This window comes from Odontesthes bonariensis, chromosome 7, assembly GCF_027942865.1.
Source record: "Odontesthes bonariensis isolate fOdoBon6 chromosome 7, fOdoBon6.hap1, whole genome shotgun sequence".
NCBI classification, from domain to species: Eukaryota; Metazoa; Chordata; class Actinopteri; order Atheriniformes; family Atherinopsidae; genus Odontesthes; species Odontesthes bonariensis.
This window is the reverse complement of record NC_134512.1, coordinates 34,358,396-34,375,587: the sequence shown is the minus strand read 5'-3', so window position 1 is coordinate 34,375,587 and position 17,192 is coordinate 34,358,396. Positions and strand designations below refer to the sequence as shown.

Below are 17,192 nucleotides of genomic sequence, written 5' to 3'. Positions count from 1 at the left end.
TTATATAACCACTGTTAGCCTACAAAACCCACATGATGGTTCCTTTAGCTTAGCAACTTTTTTTCTTTTAACCTAATCTGTTAGAATTGGACTCCAAATGTAATGGATTTGATTGTAACTGATTAGAACTGAATTATAATCCATTGGATTATAATTGGTTTGAATTGGACTGTGTCTGAAGTATGAAGGACTGAATGTGAGGAAAAGAGGTAAAAATATGTTAAGCAAGATGGTATTTTTCATTCAAATCTTCTGAGCTTGATCACACGCACACTGTTGATCTACGCCATTTTAATGCCGCACAGCTGGAACAGCTGCTTTTTCCTTTCACAATAAGAGACATTCAGATTCCTGCAAGCAAATCTGATTGCAGTCTAGCGCAGTATGAGTAACTATTCCCACCTAAATGATCATTTTCTTATCGTTTGATGACGATAAATATCTCATCGTTACTATTTATATATTTTCCCTTATTTACAAACCAGTATACGTGTTACCTATGTGACATTTTCACAAGGTTTTCCACGTTTCTATGTTACGTAACACGAGAACACCGCATCGACTGAAGCCTCAAAGATGTGCTTTTGTAGTCCATCTTCGGAGAAATTGTAGTTCGATCGGGGAAGACCTACGTCATCTACATCCGACGTCGCATAGTTACGCAGCATAGTGAAAGTGGAAGAGCCGAGAGGAGATGAATATAAAGGTTTGCGGCTACAGTTTGGAGTCTGTAGCTGCCGTTATTCAACATGAAGACAGAAGCTGTGCCAATGAAAGTAAAGGACGCCATTATAAGACTGAAAAACAAGAATAAAACTATCAGAGACATTAGGATTACCAAAATCAACCGTCTGGAACATCGTTAAGAAGACAGAGTGCACCGGTGAGCTCTGCAATCGCAAAGGGACCGGGAGGCCAAGGAAGACCTCCACTGCTGAGGACAGAAGAATCCTCACGATGGTAAAGAAAAACCCTCAAACACCAGTCCAACAGATCAGAACCAGTCTTCAGGAGGCAGGTGAGTCTTTGTCAGAGACCACTATCCGCAGAAGACTTCATGAACAGAAATACAGAGCCTACGCTTCAAAATGCAAACCACCAGTTAGCCACAAAAACAGGATGCACACATCAGTCTGTGATAAAGTCCTTCAAGGATCCTGCAGAGTTCTGGAAAAAGGACAAACGAGACCAAGATGGACCTGTATCAGTGATGGCAGGAAGAGCCAAAGGCAATACTCACGATCCAAAGCATAGCAGCTCCTCTGTTAAACACGGTGGTGGGGGTGTTATGGTGTGGGCATGCACGGCTGCAGCAGGTACTGAGGTACCGGCACACTTATCTTCATTGATGATGGAGCTGCACAATGATTTCTGAGCTGGATAGAAACATCCAATCTGCTCAAGTTACAGTAAATGCCTCCAAACTCATCCTGCAACAAGATAATGATCCCAAACATCCTGCTGAGGCAGCAGCAGAGTTTCTCAGAGCTGAAACATGGCCGAGCCAGTCAGCTGATTTAAACCCAGCAGAGCGGGCCTAATATATGCTGAAGAAGAGACTTAAAGGGACGAACCGCCTGGAACAAGCAGGAGCTGAAGGCGGCTGCAGTAGAGGCTTGGAGAGCGTCACCAGAGAAGATACTCAGCACCTGGTGATGTCGTCACTGCAAGCAGTCATTGTGTGTAAAGGATATGCAGCAAAGCACTAAACATGGCTGCTTTAATGTACCCCCCATCACTCTGTCCCAAACAACCTGAAATGAGGGGGACTGTGGATAAAAAGTGTTTTCATTTCTTGGTGGTAGAACTGAAATGTATGAAGATGACTTTAAATTAAAGTTTGGAATGTGACTTTAATCACGAGTGAAATGTTTGATTTCCAAAGAAAGTCTTTGTTCAGAACATTATGCAGGGAGCTGTACGCGCAGTAGATTTAGATCTACTTGTAGAGATGTTCACTTTTTTTTGTCTCTTTTGCTTCTTTTTAAAAACTCGAGCGTCCACAATAATGAAGTGCTGCAGAACACAAGTTGACCAAGTGAGTAGGAACATACGTGTTTTTAATCTTTAAATCTCTTTGAAACAAAAACATTAAAAAAAAAAAAAAAAAAATCTCAAACCAAAAACAAAATACTAAAAACACTTTAAGACATTTTATTCATACCAGTTTAACACGGCTGCAACTATAATTGACTCATCTGAAGCACCGAATGGATGAATATTTACATTGTATCCTTTTTGAAAATGAAAACATCAAGTTCAGGATTTAAACAATATCTACAAAACAGAAAACCATGGCAGGCAGCTGGAGGGAAAACGAGTCTCTTTACAGATATCCTACATGTTGTATGATGGCCGGTTTCCCCAAACAGAGCTGAGAAATCCGCCAACATGATCTCTCTCATGCACTTCTACCTCATCCTAACAAACGCCGAGTTGCCTTTAGATGGGAAAACCGTAGCAATGATAAAAAAGACGTGCAGAAATCGTTGGACAAACTGGTTTAGAGTACAACCCAAAACGTTTATCCAGAATCACAACGAGCCATTTTTACTCATGTTGCTGAAATACTCTCCTCCAGAGACTCTGAGATCTGCTGGTGACATTTCAAGCACCATCTTAAAAAGGAAAATAAACAGAACCGACAAAAAAAAAAAAAAAAAAAAAGAAGAATTCTTATTACCACCACATCTGGGAGCGGCCACATGTGAGCGTTAATGTGCAACCTGGATGTACGAAACATTCCAAAGAAAAATAAGTCCAATGATGCCTGAGGGATTTTGAAAAAGACACTTAAAACGGCCAGTCTGCATCAATTCATCCACACGAACAGAAAAATATCTAACAATTATCACACCATATTTCAGCTGAATGTGGTTACTACTTACTTTAGGAAAAAAAAAAAAAAAAAGTTAGTGCCGCTGAAAGGTTAGCTGAAATGCTCTAAACACTGTAAGCTGCATGTGTTACAGTTCTTGTATGTGGATGTAGTTTTTAGTGTCGTGGGCCACTCAGCCGTGGGAGAAGAGGGATACCTGAGAAAAAAGAAAGAAATGACAAAAAAAGATCTTTCAAAAAGTTCTCTCCATAAACGGGGGATTGAATCCTAAAATCATTTTCAAACTACTGCAACCACACGTCACCAAAAAACATGAAATGACCCACCTGGGGTGGATAGAAGTGGAGGGCGAGAACTCTTTAAAGAGGGAGGGGTCACTCGAGGCCCGTGGGGGCCTCTAGGGTGGAATGGGGGACCATGGAGGAGTAGGGGCCCTCGAAGCATACCAGAAGGACCGTAAGGGTTATGTAGGGACAGGGAACCTCGAGGCATTGGGGGCCCTAACGGGCCGGGAAGCCGATGCAAAGAAAGCAGCGGTGGAGGTTTGGTTTTGGGAAAAGCTACAAAGAAAATTATTGCAGAACATTATGAAGATGAAAAGGACACCACATCAACATGAAGATGGAGCAGATTAAAGTACGTTGTATGAATGGAAGTTATCTGTAGACGGTACGCAGCAAAAGTCCTGATCAACCCCTCATTTTCTAATATTTTCCTTCCAAGCAGCCAGAATTTCTTCTAATCTTTTTAAGTGGTCTTAAGTAACAGTTCTCCAGGCTTTCTGAAGGTCTTTCAAAGTTTTTCTTTGGACACTTGATGTTTTTCACTCATTTTAAGTCCAATATTTGTACCTGACCATTTAACTCTGGCCTATAAAATCATTCAATCAGAAATTAGGCTCCTAACTCATGGGATGAACCAGTGTTGTGTCCACACATAACAGACAACTTAGCAAAGAAGCCATTTTAAATTGGATCTTTAGGCACTTTGTTCCCAGCAGCCTGTCACAGAGACACATCATTTGTTCCCATTTCTTTAGCTGCATCTGTGAAAAACAGCAAAGATAACACAGTCTGACAGACAGAAAACAGGATTTCTGCAGCAACAAGGTGATTCCCAAAGAGCTGTTAGCTGAAAACTTGGCATATCTCAGCATGGTGTGCAGTGTGTCCTTAAAACATTTGAGGAAACTGGACAAGTGGAGGACAGAAGAAGAAGTGTCAGGCCTAAAGAACTATCTCCAGCAGATGAACAGGATCTGAAAGTGATGTCCTTAAGAAAGAGGAAAAAATCCAGCAAAGACCTGACACAGGAGCTGAGAGATGCATCTGGACCTTCAGCTGATCCATCTGCTGTTGGCCCAAGCCTCATCAGAAATGGGCTCCATGGAAGGGTGGCTGTCAGGAAGCCGTTCTTAAGGAAGGGAAACAGGGAGAAAAGGCTGAGCTGTGCCAAAGGACACAAGAAGTGGGCTGAAAATCAGTGGCAGCAGGTCTGATGGAGGGATGAATCCTCCCCAGAGCCCGGAGCTCAACATTACTGAAGCAGTGTGGGATCATGTTGGCAGAGAACGGAACAAAAGGCAGCCCACATCCAAAGAAGAGCTTTGGGATGTCCTTCAAGAAGCCTGGAGAACTATTCCTGAAGACTCCTTAAAGAAAGGACAGAAAGCTCGTCTGAGAGGGTTCAGGCTGTGTTGGAGAATAAAGGAGCTCAGAGCAGATATTCACTTTAAAGCTGCTTAGAACTGAAAAAACTTGTTTTTGTCTAATATGCTGCATTTTCCTTCAGGTTTGTACATATTTCAATAAACTGCTGCATCTCGTCTCTGCTTTCCAAGAAATAATGGTTGGCTTAAAACTTTTGCACAGTACTGCACATAACAACAGACACTTATTAAAGTAATAAACATAACTAAATACTGACAACATCAAGATCCAGTTCATTCAGGTTGAAGGACATTTTTCTAAATAAAAAGTGAAAAGCTAGAAATGGCAGGCAATGAAGATGTAGGGACAATAAAAAAAAAAAAAAAAAAAAGAGTAACTCTGACATAAGGCATTGTTGCTAGCATCTAAATAAAAAGCTGACTAATTGGTGAAGTCTGAAGTCCTAACCTGGTGATGGCAGGAGAGGTACAGGTGGAGGTGAGGAGTGATCGCCCATAGACCCCCCTGCTAAAGATCCAGATCCAGGCTGTGAGGGTCCAGGTGGAGTAGGAAGCAGAGGAGGTGGTTTCCCCAATCCTGGAGGTAACGTATTCCCTGTGTCACCATCCGTGCTCGAGGCTAGAGCTAAAAAAAATATAAAATAAATAAGAATTGCAGCCAGTCATTCTGACAGTGCGAGGCCAAACACCTGCTGGTACCACGTGTTTCACCTATGTGTTCCAGCCGGGAACGGATGTACTCGGAGACGGTTTCCAGCTCCTCGGGGTACAGATGGACCCCCTCCGCCAACAGCAGGAGAAGCTGCCGTGTTTCAGAGGGAACAGCATGGCGTGCCAGTTTTTCTCGGTCGAGAAAGTCATCCAGCAGCTGCGACGCCTGCGCTGCAATGTCTGCGGGATCCCTCGGAGGGCGCTCTTTGGGGAGTCCACGACTGTACTCGGCTTGGACAAAGTCCATGGCCTGGTCTTTGGGCATGTTGCGGTGGACTGAGGGGGGAATGGAAGGGTTAAAGGTGAGCTGAACTGAGAGAAAAACAATAAAATTCAAATCTGTGGGCTTCTTTTGTTCCTCTCACACCAGACTGGGAAGTGTTTTGTTTTTATGTGATGCTACGATCAGTAAATTTCTATGATGAGTTTTTACTTTGGTAAGTTCTCCTTTTTAATGAAAGATGGTGGTAAAATGGAGGGGCAGCAGTGAGGCGGGGGCACAGTAAATACTGCCTTTTCTGTAGCTTTGTGCATGTAATGACCATTTAATATTAAATTGTGCATTTAGATGTGTCTTATCGGGATAATGAATCATTTTAAATGATTTGTGCATTTTCTGGTGAATGATAATAAATAATATCAGCTTTATGGCGTTTAGGGGCATCTAATCGTGTTTAATTTAACTGATTTTGGCCAATTTGAACATGTGTTTATGGTGAAATGTATTTCTTCTATGTTGTGTGCTACACAGAAGCACCATTGTTTTGATTGTGTTTATTTGTGTTATGCAGGTGTGTTTGCACATGGTGCACAAATGAGTTTTATTCAACAGTGGCTGAGGTCATCGGTTCTGTTGGTTAACCCAGGTCCAAACTTGTTCCGGCAGGAAAACACGAGCCAACTCTGATGCGATCCCTTCATTTTTCACCTCCTTCCCAACAGACTTAAAATCAGTAACTATATCATATTCATTACGAAGGTCCGGAGAATATTAACCCGACTATAACCCTGTCAGAACTAAAATCGGGACAACGAATACAAAAATCTAAAAATTAACTCGTAATAAGAACACAATATCAGATGGTTTTCTACAGCAGAGATCAGGAGTTTCGGTGCACTTAGTAACCCTGATGCGGATTCATCTGAAAAAACCCTCATCATAATGTTATTGAAGAGAAAAACTAGTCTGCAAGAGGGCTGTAACTGCTGAAAAAAAGCTCCAAGACAAGTCTGTTCAGTTAAAACAACAAAAATAAATAAATAAAATATCAGGAAACCAAGACTTAAAGGGATAGTTCGCCTCTTTTGACATGAAGCTGTATGACATCCCATACTAGCAATATTATTTATGAACATCTTCTTACCCCCTGCTGCGTCCTGTGAGCCGAGTTCCAGCCTCGTTTTTGGTGTTGATGAAGGTAGTCCGGCTAGTTGGCCGGGGTCGCAAAAATAAAGCGTTTTGCTTCTCAAAACAATATGCGTTCAAAAGAGTAATACATTTGCATCACAAAATCGTTCTCCAAGAAAAAGTCAGACCTCACAATCTCTTGGTGCTATTTTCTCTCTCCCTTTGTATCACTGCGTGCTGTGTAGACTGTGCAGACCGGAGTGCAGTCCGAGCAGTAAACACTGTAACAGGCGCGGCAGGCGGCAGCACGCATTGATACGAAGGGAGAGACAAATGTATTACTCTTTTGAACGCATATCGTTTTGAGAAGCAAAACGCTTTATTTTTTAAACCCCAGCCAACTAGCCGGACTACCTTCGTCAACACCAAAACGAGGCTGGAACTCGGCTCACAGGACGCAGCAGGGGGTAAGAAAATGTTCATAAATGATGTTGCTAGTATGGGATGTCATACAGCTTCATTTCAAAAGAGGCGAACTATCCCTTTAACCCTCAAAAATTCAAAAAAATATGGGGGACCTAACCTTGGGCTCCATGTTGTCACAAAGCCCCCATCAGTTGGTGCCCCATCAGCTGTTGGTCACACTGGGATTATAACACACAACCCGGCTCTGATAGGCAGTCGATCAGGAACATGTCGAAAGTAGAGAAATACTGAAAGAAGTCCAGTCGAAGCAAGCTGGACCATCGGATTGAAAACCAAGATCTCTGACAGAACGATGACTCACATTCCAGAAATACAACTCAAGTTGTAATCTTTTTGGGTCCCTTTGTAGCTGTCTAAGTAAGCAGTGCTCTGTAGTGTTGGGAGGTTTGCCCAAACACTGCTACTGAGTAAATACTGTGTACATTTGATGTGACTTTTAAAACTATTAATGTGAACATTTCAGCCTGAAAAGAGTAAACTTCCAAAGTGGAGAATTGCCTGCATGTTGATGGGAATATTTCTTGTTTTTGTGCATGTCAGATTGTATGTTGTATAAATGATATTAAACATAAACCGCTTCGGATGGTTGAAAGGGATGGAGGCTTGTAATTAAGGTAGTTTGGGCAAGCTTGAAGGAATACGAGGGGTACGAACTTACTTTTGAGGGATTCTGAGAATATGATAATAGTGCAGGAGGACAGAGCTACGTTTTTCTGCTCCACCAGTATACATAACGGGGAGCCATCTGCTCGGACATCCTGCAGGGCCCGGGTCAGGCCCGATTCCGCTTGAAGGTAGAGCATTTCCACTGACAGGCCACGCTCCTGCAAGCACTGGCTTAGCGATTTGGGGTAATCCCTTTGAGAGGAAGAGAAACACTTTGTTAACTTAACATTTCTGTATTAGGTGCATGATGTGGTATATAGTGGAACCATGAGTTACATCTCTGATGGAATCAGAGGGTCATCTCTTGGCTGCCAATGTGCTTTACCAACAAAAACAACAAAACAGTTTTTATTCCGGGAGTTTGGGGTATCACGAAAGCCCTTTTAAGACAGATCACTCAAACCATCGGGGTTTCACACACCTGTTAACACAGGTCACTTATGTTTGTGTTCCTTAATACTTAATTCGGCCATACGCAGCCATGCAAACCTATAGTACCATAACAAATCATTAGTTGAACATGCACACTGATATCAAATATAAACCTCCTTCAGAAGAGCTGGGAAATTTTCTACAAATACAACCACTTAAATCTGTAATTTGTTCATTTGTTTGAACTTTAATCGAACAGAAAAGTCCAAAGAAATGATTTTCAATATCTTCACAAACAAACTTCAATGTTAATTTAAAATATGATGCCAGTAACACACTCAAAACAGCGGGAATAGAGCCAAATAAGCACAAAGGTTTACAGCATCTACAGTAACAGTGTTCTGGAAGATTCCCCAATCAGCAGATTACCTGGTGGCAGGTGAGGGTGTCAGGATTGGGTATAAAAGAAGCTTCCACCAAAGCTTTAGTCGTTCCAACAAGGATGGGTCGTGTCTCACCACTTTGTGCCAAACTCCATCAGAGAAATTAAAAAATACTTCTCAGAGTAAGATTGTAAAGAACTTTGGTCTTTCAGCATCTACTGAGCAGAATATTGTGAAAAGATTCGGGGAGTCTGGGGAAACCTCAGAGTGGAAAGGCCAAGGACAGAAAGCCCTGCTGGATGAGCTGGGAGCCCTCAGGCAGCACTGCAGGAGAAACCGTCATCACGCCACCATGATCCATACAGCCACATGGGCTCAGGAGGAGCTGGGAGAACCATTTCCACTCAACACGGTCCACCTCTGCATCCAGAAATGTGAGCTGAAGCTGCACCACACCAGCAGGAAGCCAAATATCAGCTCTGTGCAGGAACACGGCCCAGTTCTCTAGATACCAGCTCATCTCAGATGGACAGAAAGACAGTGGACACGTGTTCTGTGGGCACATGAGTCCACGTTTCAGCTGCTTCTGGGAAAAACTGCTGAGAAAGAGCATCCAGGCTGTTCTCAGAGAAAGGTTTAAAGCCAGCGTTTGTGATGGTGTGGGGGGGCATCAGGGTCCATGGCAGGGAGGGCTTCATCTGTGTGAAGGTGTGGGGGGGCATCAGGGTCCATGGCAGGGAGGGCTTCATCTGTGTGAAGGTGTGGGGGGGCATCAGGGTCCATCAGGGTCCCTGGCAGGGAGGGCTTCATCTGTGTGAAGGTGTGGGGGGGGCATCAGGGTCCCTGGCAGGGAGGGCATCATCTGTGTGAAGGTGTGGGGGGGCATCAGGGTCCATGGCAGGGAGGGCTTCATCTGTGTGAAGGTGTGGGGGGGCATCAGGGTCCATGGCAGGGAGTGCTTCATCTGTGTGAAGGTGCCCCTGATGCAGAGCTGGATGTTGGAGTTCTGGAGAGACAGATGCTGCCATCCAGGTGACGTCTTTCCCCGGGAGCTCCGTGGTTATTTCAGCAGGACGACGGCAGACCTCATTCTGCAGGACTTCCAGCAGCTTCATGCACACAGAGGGTGAGCTCCACCGGCCTGCCTGCAGCCCACATCTGTCCACATCCGTCTCCTGCTGAACATGTACGGAGCTTCATGAAGAGGAGAACCAGACAACAACAACCAGGGACTGCTGGGCAGCTGGAATCTGGGATTCAGCAGGAATGGACCCAGATTCCTCTGAAAAACTGCAACAATCAGCGTCCTCAGTTCCCAAAGCGTTAAGAAGGGTCGTTAAAGGAAGCTGATGGAACATGATGGGAAACATGACTATGACACCTTTTACTGAGTGTGTTGCTGCATCAGATTCTACATTCGTTATTTTGGACTTTGGTAAGATTTAAGTTTTTAGAAAATTTCCCAAATTATTTGGTTTGGATCCAATGTTCAAACTTGTTGAACAGGTTGAGTTATTGACCATGTTTATTGGTTCCTTGCACATAAAAGGTTTTATTGCACTTGCAGTAACAAATGTAGTTATCAGTTTTAGGGCTTGAGTCTAAATGGCACCGAGCATTTCCTCCCCCAGCTGTTTCTCTTTAGTAGAGAATATATGTAGCCACCCGCCGTCTTTTTTCAGAGTCATCAGCCTTTTTTGCGCACCATTAATAAGCGCTTAAAGTCAATAAATATCTGAACTTTTCAGAAAGATGCTGGTGTGCTAATGGTTGTTTCTTGGAGGTAAACAATCATGTGGCTGAAGCTGTCAGCCGTGGAACCCTCATATCAGAAAAAAAAAAAAGCCAAAAACCTTTTCTGGATCAGATCAAAGACCCTCATTGACCCTGGGGGGCTTTTATCAATGTTCAAGCCGCACGCTTGTTATGAGCTTGAGCACGAAAGATGTGAATGGGAGCACTTTTCTTATGAGGCCCAGGGATGGGGGACATCAGACAAGGCACTGGAAGTGGTGCATGAAGATGAAGAAGTCTGCTGCTGCCGTGACTTGTGGAAAAGTGACGCTCATCCAAACAGGAAACAACACGAGTTCACGTCTGAAAAGGGCTGCATTTTAGATCTGTTGAGTTTAGTGTTGTAGCAGGTCTGTGTTTGTGTTATAAACCAGGTAAGACAGAGGGAATCGCTTTGATATTTTAGACTTTTCTGTCGAAGAATAAAACAGCACAAAACCTTTAAAATGGTTGCAGCAGATGTTTGAGTCTGTTGGTGTTTAAAGCATGGAACTTTTAACTGTTAACGGGCTTGGATGGAACAGTGTTTGCTAAATGAGTGTGCTCAACAGCAATATTAACATCTATTTTGTATTGAAATTGAACGCCTGACTCAATTTTTTTATATGTACCAAGCAGCAGTTTCAGGAACAGATCTGATTTGATGTTTGAACACCAGAGGAGGATCCTGCTTTACACCAATATACCTCGAATATAACAGTGTCATTAACACTGTTAATCCTAAACTGCTTCTTAGTTTAATCTAATTTCTGCCACAGGAACACAGTGTAAATAAAAACAACTTCATCGTGGTCATTTGTGTTGAAGTTAATTGGTTCATATATTTTTGTGGTAGTGCAACATGTAGAAAGTGTCAATTTTAAATGTACTGCTATAATCACAACTTTAACCATTTTTATTCATGTAGAAACACACTATTTGTGTCTGTTGTGAGCCACTGGGGTCCAAAGATGTTTTGAAAAGATGTGATCAAACTGGATTTAATGTGTGATGATAGCTTTTCATAAGTGAGCGTATGCAAGCGGGAGGGATGCAATCCAAAACCACATTATCTGGGTGCGTTATTCAAATTGTGAGAAGTAAACCCATTTTCATGCATTTTAAACATCAAGGTTTTTTTTTTAAACTAAACTAAAATCATTCTATTTTTGTTGCCTGGTGTCATGTAAAGTTCCTTAAAGTTGCACATTTCTACAGCGTTTAAGGGTTTTTTAGCTCATAACCGCTTTGAAACAATCAGAGATTCGAGTTGTATTATTATTATGATGATTTGTCAGCTTTCTTGTCATAACTTGAGCTCTGTTTCCTTATTCATGTTGAAGCTGGAAGAGTTTAAATGTTGTGTTTATAATCAGAAACAACTATTCCTGTAGTAGTTTTAACCTGTGGCAGAGTTTTAACCCGGACTAAGAGATCTGAACACATCACAGCAGCTTTAAAATCTTTACTCTGGCTTCCAGTCAGTCACAGAATAGATTTTAAAAGCCTGCTGATGGTTTACAAATCCCAGAACGGTTTAGGGCCAAAATACATCTGTGATATGTTCAGAGAATATAAGCCAGCAGAGCTCTTAGATCCAAGGACTCAGGTCAGCTGGTCCAGTCCAGAGTCCAAACTAAACATGGAGAAGCAGCATTTAGCTGTTATGCTGCAAACAAGTGGAACAAACTGCCAGTGGAGATTAAACTTTCACCAAATGGAGACATTTTTAAATCCAGGTTAAAGACATTTCTTTTCTCATGTGTCTATGCATGAAATCTGCACGATATCTTTGAATTTATCTAGACTGTTGCTTGTTTTTTAAATTCATTTAAATTATTTTACTTGTTTCTCTTTATATCTTTTATGTATTTTTAATGCTTCTTCCACTCCCTGCTGCAATGCTTTCATTTTATGTAAAGCACTTTTAATTGTTTTGAACATGAAATGTGCTATACAAATAAATTTGATTTGATAGGACAACGTCATGCTAACAGCTTTTATGAGTTACTGTTGATATTAATGCTAAGATGAATGAGACAGAAAATGGGTTTAAGAGCTGAGCAGACTAGATCTCCACCTCCTAATAACAGCTCATAGTTGAGGTTTGTCCCATCTACTGGAGTCGTGGGGAGTATTTCCACTGTATTAAGATAATAGTCAAACTCTCGGGTCTTAAAAGAAAAGCCCAGTTATAGCTTGTGAAAACTTGTGAAGACTTAAAATCGTGGTCAGCATGGTCATTCGATTAAGTCTAATGTAGTGCTTGTAGTTTGGACCTATCGTTGAAGTACTCACAGGCACTCGTTGGTGACGGAGAGGACCACGCAGTCAGGCGGCTTCCTCTCCTCCTGCACCTGTCTGTAGAACTTCTGATACAAGGCTTTGCGTCTGTCCGCTGGAGTGCAGACGTCCGGCTTGGCTGCAGGTTTGGGGAACGGTAAAAGATGTGGAGATGAACCGTGTGATCAGAGTCACCCGTGAATGTGAGAGGGCAATGTTTAAGTTGAGAGACAACATTTCTGGCGACTCTGAATAAGCAGTTTACTACATTAAATATACTTTTGCATACCAACACAAGTCATGCTTGTAAGGCTGCTGAGCTGAAATAATACTCAATAATGAGATCACGATTATTATTTTCTGGCACTTTTATGTGAACATAACTTTCCTTTCATCCATATTGTGCTACATTGTGAGCACAATATGGTGATCTTCATTCAACTAAATTAGTGCATCTCTTAGCGAAGGAAGTGCCCCGTTTATTTTTCTTCTGTGTTTAATTAAAACAGCTGGTTGATGTTGGACTGTTGGCGGCAGTTTGAATGTTTTTCTCTGGCCTTGAGGTTTTTCGTTATACTGCAGTTTGTGGTGCGTTTTCAGATGGTTCTACAGCTTTCTCTGCATGTGATTTGTTCTTGGTTCTATTGAGGGACGTGCTCTTCTCCCTCCGCTGTGCCAGGCATTTGGTTTTTGTTTCCACACTTTGTTCTTTGCATCAGTCCTATCGCCACACGTCCAAACTTTGTCTAGGAAACTTCCAGCTGTGATTGGTGCATGTGGGCACATGGTCAAGAGGGAGTGCTTTATTTACTTTTGCTTAGCTTTGCATTCCATTAATTCTCCATTCCCAATTCAGGGTCGCAGGGGGGCTGGAGCGTAGCCCATCACAGGGTCACACAGAGACCATTTAGAGTCTCCAATCAACCTGACAGGCAGCTGGTGGAAACCGGAGTATCCGGAGAGAACCCACAGGACACATACAGAGTCCGGCTCTGAAAGTCCGGCCGGGATTCAAACCAGGAACCCTCTTACTTAGGGGACGGTGCTAACCACCACACCACTGTGCAGCCCATAGGTGGAGAATGCATTTTAAATCATTTTTGTATTGTTTTAATCGTAGGAGGTCAAAAACTAGATTAAAATTCGATCATTTCTGCAGCTCTACATTTTTGTTAAGAACCTTTGAGAGGATTTTTAAAAACATAATAAATGTGAGTTGATGAGCAAAGAATGTGAAACACGCTAAATAAAGGATTTTGTAAATGTGTTGTCAGGTCCTCACAACAATATAAAAATGGTCTCACCAGCTGGCTGATGCTTGAATCCTTCGAACTTCACAGTGCTGCTGAAATTCTGAATTTGTTCCAGTTCTTCATAACTATATATTAAAAAAAAAACAAGAGGTTTCACACACCTGACGAGTTTCTAAAATTTAAAACCCCATGTTAAGACCACAGTCAGTTCCTGTCAAAGAGCTCACTGCAATGTGCGTCAAAGAGTGGATTTCAGAGATAAATGAAGCACATTTATCGTTTTATTTCTCATGTCGTTTCTTTCAGGAAGACATAACATCAGCAAGGCCACTGCATACACAGCTGAATGTTTATGATGCCTGATTTGTCATCTCGGACTGAAAATAACAGCTACATTCTGCCCTAATCCAAGCCTTATCTGATACCAACAAAGAAGAGTTAAAAACAGCTGCGTTAAGTAGTGGTTTGAATACAATACTGGACTGAAGAAAGATACAGTCCGACCAATTTTGGAGCATAGATAGCAAATTGCCTGCAAACGGCTAAAAAAACAAAACAAAACAAAATACATTTTAGGTTTGATGATATGACTGCTCAGTCTGAGTTGAATGCTTTAGACTCTGTCGTTAACACAAAGCAGGATGTGAAGCAAAATACGGAACATCATGTCACAGCTGAGGAAATTAAGGTGAAGTCAAGTGAGGCCAACCTCACACCAAAAATATGTAAAAAGTACTTTTGTCCACATCTTCAAAATGTATTAGTGCCCCAGTCCAGGGTTAGAAATTGGGGAAACCCCATTTTCAATATGCAGCGTCTATGAGACATGATGACAACCATCACCCATAAATCATAAAATATGTCAGGCTTGACCATGTTCATTTTATTTAACTTGAATCATGAGAAAGTAAGCCAAAGAAAGCCAATGTCCAAAGAAAAACATGCTTTAGAAAGCCTGGAGAACTATTGCTCAATGCCACTTTAAAAGATTAGAAGAAAGTCTGCCTGCTTGGAAGGAAACAAAGAAATTAAAGCTGGATCAGGACTTTTGCACAGAGCTGTAAATATTATCAGCTTATATCAGACGTTTTAACTATATAAAATCCGTTTCCCCCCCCCAACAAACTCAAAAATAAAGAATATGTTGGGCTCTCATTTGATAAAGAGGGGTCAAAGGTCTCACGGAGTATGCTGCAGATTCACTAAGTTAGAATGTAATTGGACTCACAACAGTAAAAAGCAATTAAACTTAAAATGTAACAGAATACGGACCTCTGTATGGTAGCACAAGTTGCTCTGGTGTGTTAAAAAAAGAAAAAGATAAATGCGGTAACTTCCTCTCGCCCTCACATCCTTGGATATTATTTCTTCAAAGTACACAATTAACAATCTGGAACTAAACAAAGAAAACACGTTCTTTGCGGAGTTTCCCGTCATTTCCATTACTTTCAGCACAAACAATGCCCTCTGATGGAACTGGCTCATACCTGTCCAAAGCATCCTTTAAGTCATCCGTCCTCTCCTCTCTGGTGGGGTACGGAGCTGCTCTCCGAAACAGACGGAGTGGTTGAATACTGCACAACACAACAAGCATCTTTATAGGGCGGCAATACGCAAATCTAAAGTTTAAACTGAGTGGTGAAATCAGTTTTAAGTTGGTGAACAGTTTTGTTTTGTCATGTGGCTGCTTCTTAGCATGCTAGCTGCTAAAGCTAATGCTAATTGTTCGAACAGCAATGAACGGACTCACCTCCCGTTTGGGTTTCCTGGCGGCCGCCGTCCACCTGCAGATGACTTCACCCAATTCGACATTTTTTCTTCACAACAGCCTTAGCAAACCAATGTTTTTATTAACACGAACTGAGTGGATATTTCCCGACGCTCCTCCACCAGTGTTGCTAATCTGCCTGCACTGGTGGAAATGAAGTTGAGGGACAAGGAATTCTTCTTCTACGAGTGGTCACCGCAAGTTTAAAGGCATCTACCGCCCCCTATCGGACGACTACATCAGTGATTTACATATTTTCTTTTCATACTCCTTCCTCTTATTGATATTATCAAATAAACATGTTCAATACAGCCCATGCAAGACTGTCATCCTTGCCCCTTGGCGGTTAACTAGAAGTACAATAGTTCTATATTATATTGACAGTTATTAACAAGCCAATAATGGTACGATTGTGTGCATTTTCAGCAAGTCATCAGTCCTACAAGTGACATTATCTGGTAGGTTTCTTTTGGTTGTGAATTAAAACACAATGAAACAAAAAAACAAAGCAAGTCATTAAAAATCAAAGCAAATGAAAAAAAAACTGCAACCTGCCAAAATTTTCAAACAGACAAGAAAATATGGATATTTCTATAAGAAAAGTATATCTAAAATCTTTTCATGGTGTATCTCTGAGATGTTTGGAGATTGCAATTTGTGTTAAATGGACCCTTTTCTTCAGGGTCTCCTGGGAACCCCGTGAGGATACAGTAAGCTACCAGTTTCAACATGGTATCTTTTAATTTATCTAGACTGTTGCTGGTTTTTAAATTAATTTAAATTATTTTATTTGTTTCTCTTTATTCTTTTATGTATTTTTAATGCTTCTTCCACTCCCTGCTGCAATGTTTTGATTTTATGTAAAGCACTTTGAATTGTTTGTACATAAAATGTGCTATATAAATCAATTTGATTTGATCTAGAATACGGTTTAGTTAAAAGTAGGGTAAAGTTGGCCAATATAGATCCTGGTAGTTGTCAGATTTAAGTGCTCTCCTAAAAAAAAAATTATGTCTAAAGAGCCTTTAAGAACATTTATTAGTCTCAACTTGGGAAGCAGTGGCACTTCAGTCAGATCTATTTTACGTTTCCAATAAAAACTTTCATTTTTTTTTTTGTTATATATAAAAGCTTTGTTTACTCAACATCGTCTGCCAATCGGATTGTTAGTGGTTCGACTCCAGGTCACGTCAAAGTGTCCTTGGGCAAGACAATGAATGTGTGAATGATTGGAACAAAAAGCGCTGTGAATGTGACATGTAGTGTGAAAGTGCTCCGAGTGGTCAGTTTGACTAGAAAAAAAAAAGCGCTATACAAGCACAGTCCATTTACTATTAAAAACAGGAAGGTAAAATAAGACATTAATCAAAATCCACATTAAATTGCGTCTTCAATTGCTGCTAAATTTCGAGAGAAACTAACAACAGGGAGTTTAAAACCGTCACCTATGATTCTGCTGATATTTCTGTACTGGAGTCTGTAAGTCACATCGTGTGAGATGAAAAACATCATGCCTGTAGAGTGGAAACTGGGCAATTCATTTCTTTGGGGATTTTTGTCCAAAAAGAAAAAGGTAAAAGCTACTTCTGAGTAAAGTCACGGTGGTTGTTGTGTCAGATGGTCAAACCGCACAGAACTAGT

At 41.5% G+C, this 17,192-nt stretch overlaps 1 protein-coding gene across 1 annotated transcript; it reads right to left on the bottom strand.

Annotated features, from left to right (window-relative positions):
- Positions 1-2,034: 2,034 nt before the first annotated feature.
- Positions 2,035-15,713, bottom strand: LOC142384429 (nuclear receptor coactivator 5). The gene is made up of 9 exons (XM_075470674.1): positions 15,534-15,713; positions 15,271-15,357; positions 13,835-13,908; positions 12,546-12,669; positions 7,712-7,911; positions 5,220-5,495; positions 4,957-5,133; positions 3,166-3,399; positions 2,035-3,035 (listed from the first exon to the last, which is right to left on the bottom strand). The coding sequence occupies exons 1-9, from the start codon at positions 15,593-15,595 to the stop codon at positions 2,995-2,997; spliced, it is 1,275 nt and encodes a 424-aa protein (XP_075326789.1). The 5' UTR covers positions 15,596-15,713; the 3' UTR covers positions 2,035-2,994.
- Positions 15,714-17,192: the final 1,479 nt, after the last annotated feature.

Bases quoted from the DNA above. Each gene is read 5' to 3' on its own strand.
- LOC142384429 (XM_075470674.1), bottom strand. From the start codon at position 15,595: ATGTCGAATTGGGTGAAGTCATCTGCAGGTGGACGGCGGCCGCCAGGA. The intron at 13,909-15,270 runs GTATGAGCCAGT...TTTAATATATAG, and splicing joins TTAAAGGATGCTTTGGACAG to TTATGAAGAACTGGAACAAA. The intron at 5,134-5,219 runs GTGAAACACGTG...TATTTTTTTTAG, and splicing joins TTCCCGGCTGGAACACATAG to CTCTAGCCTCGAGCACGGAT.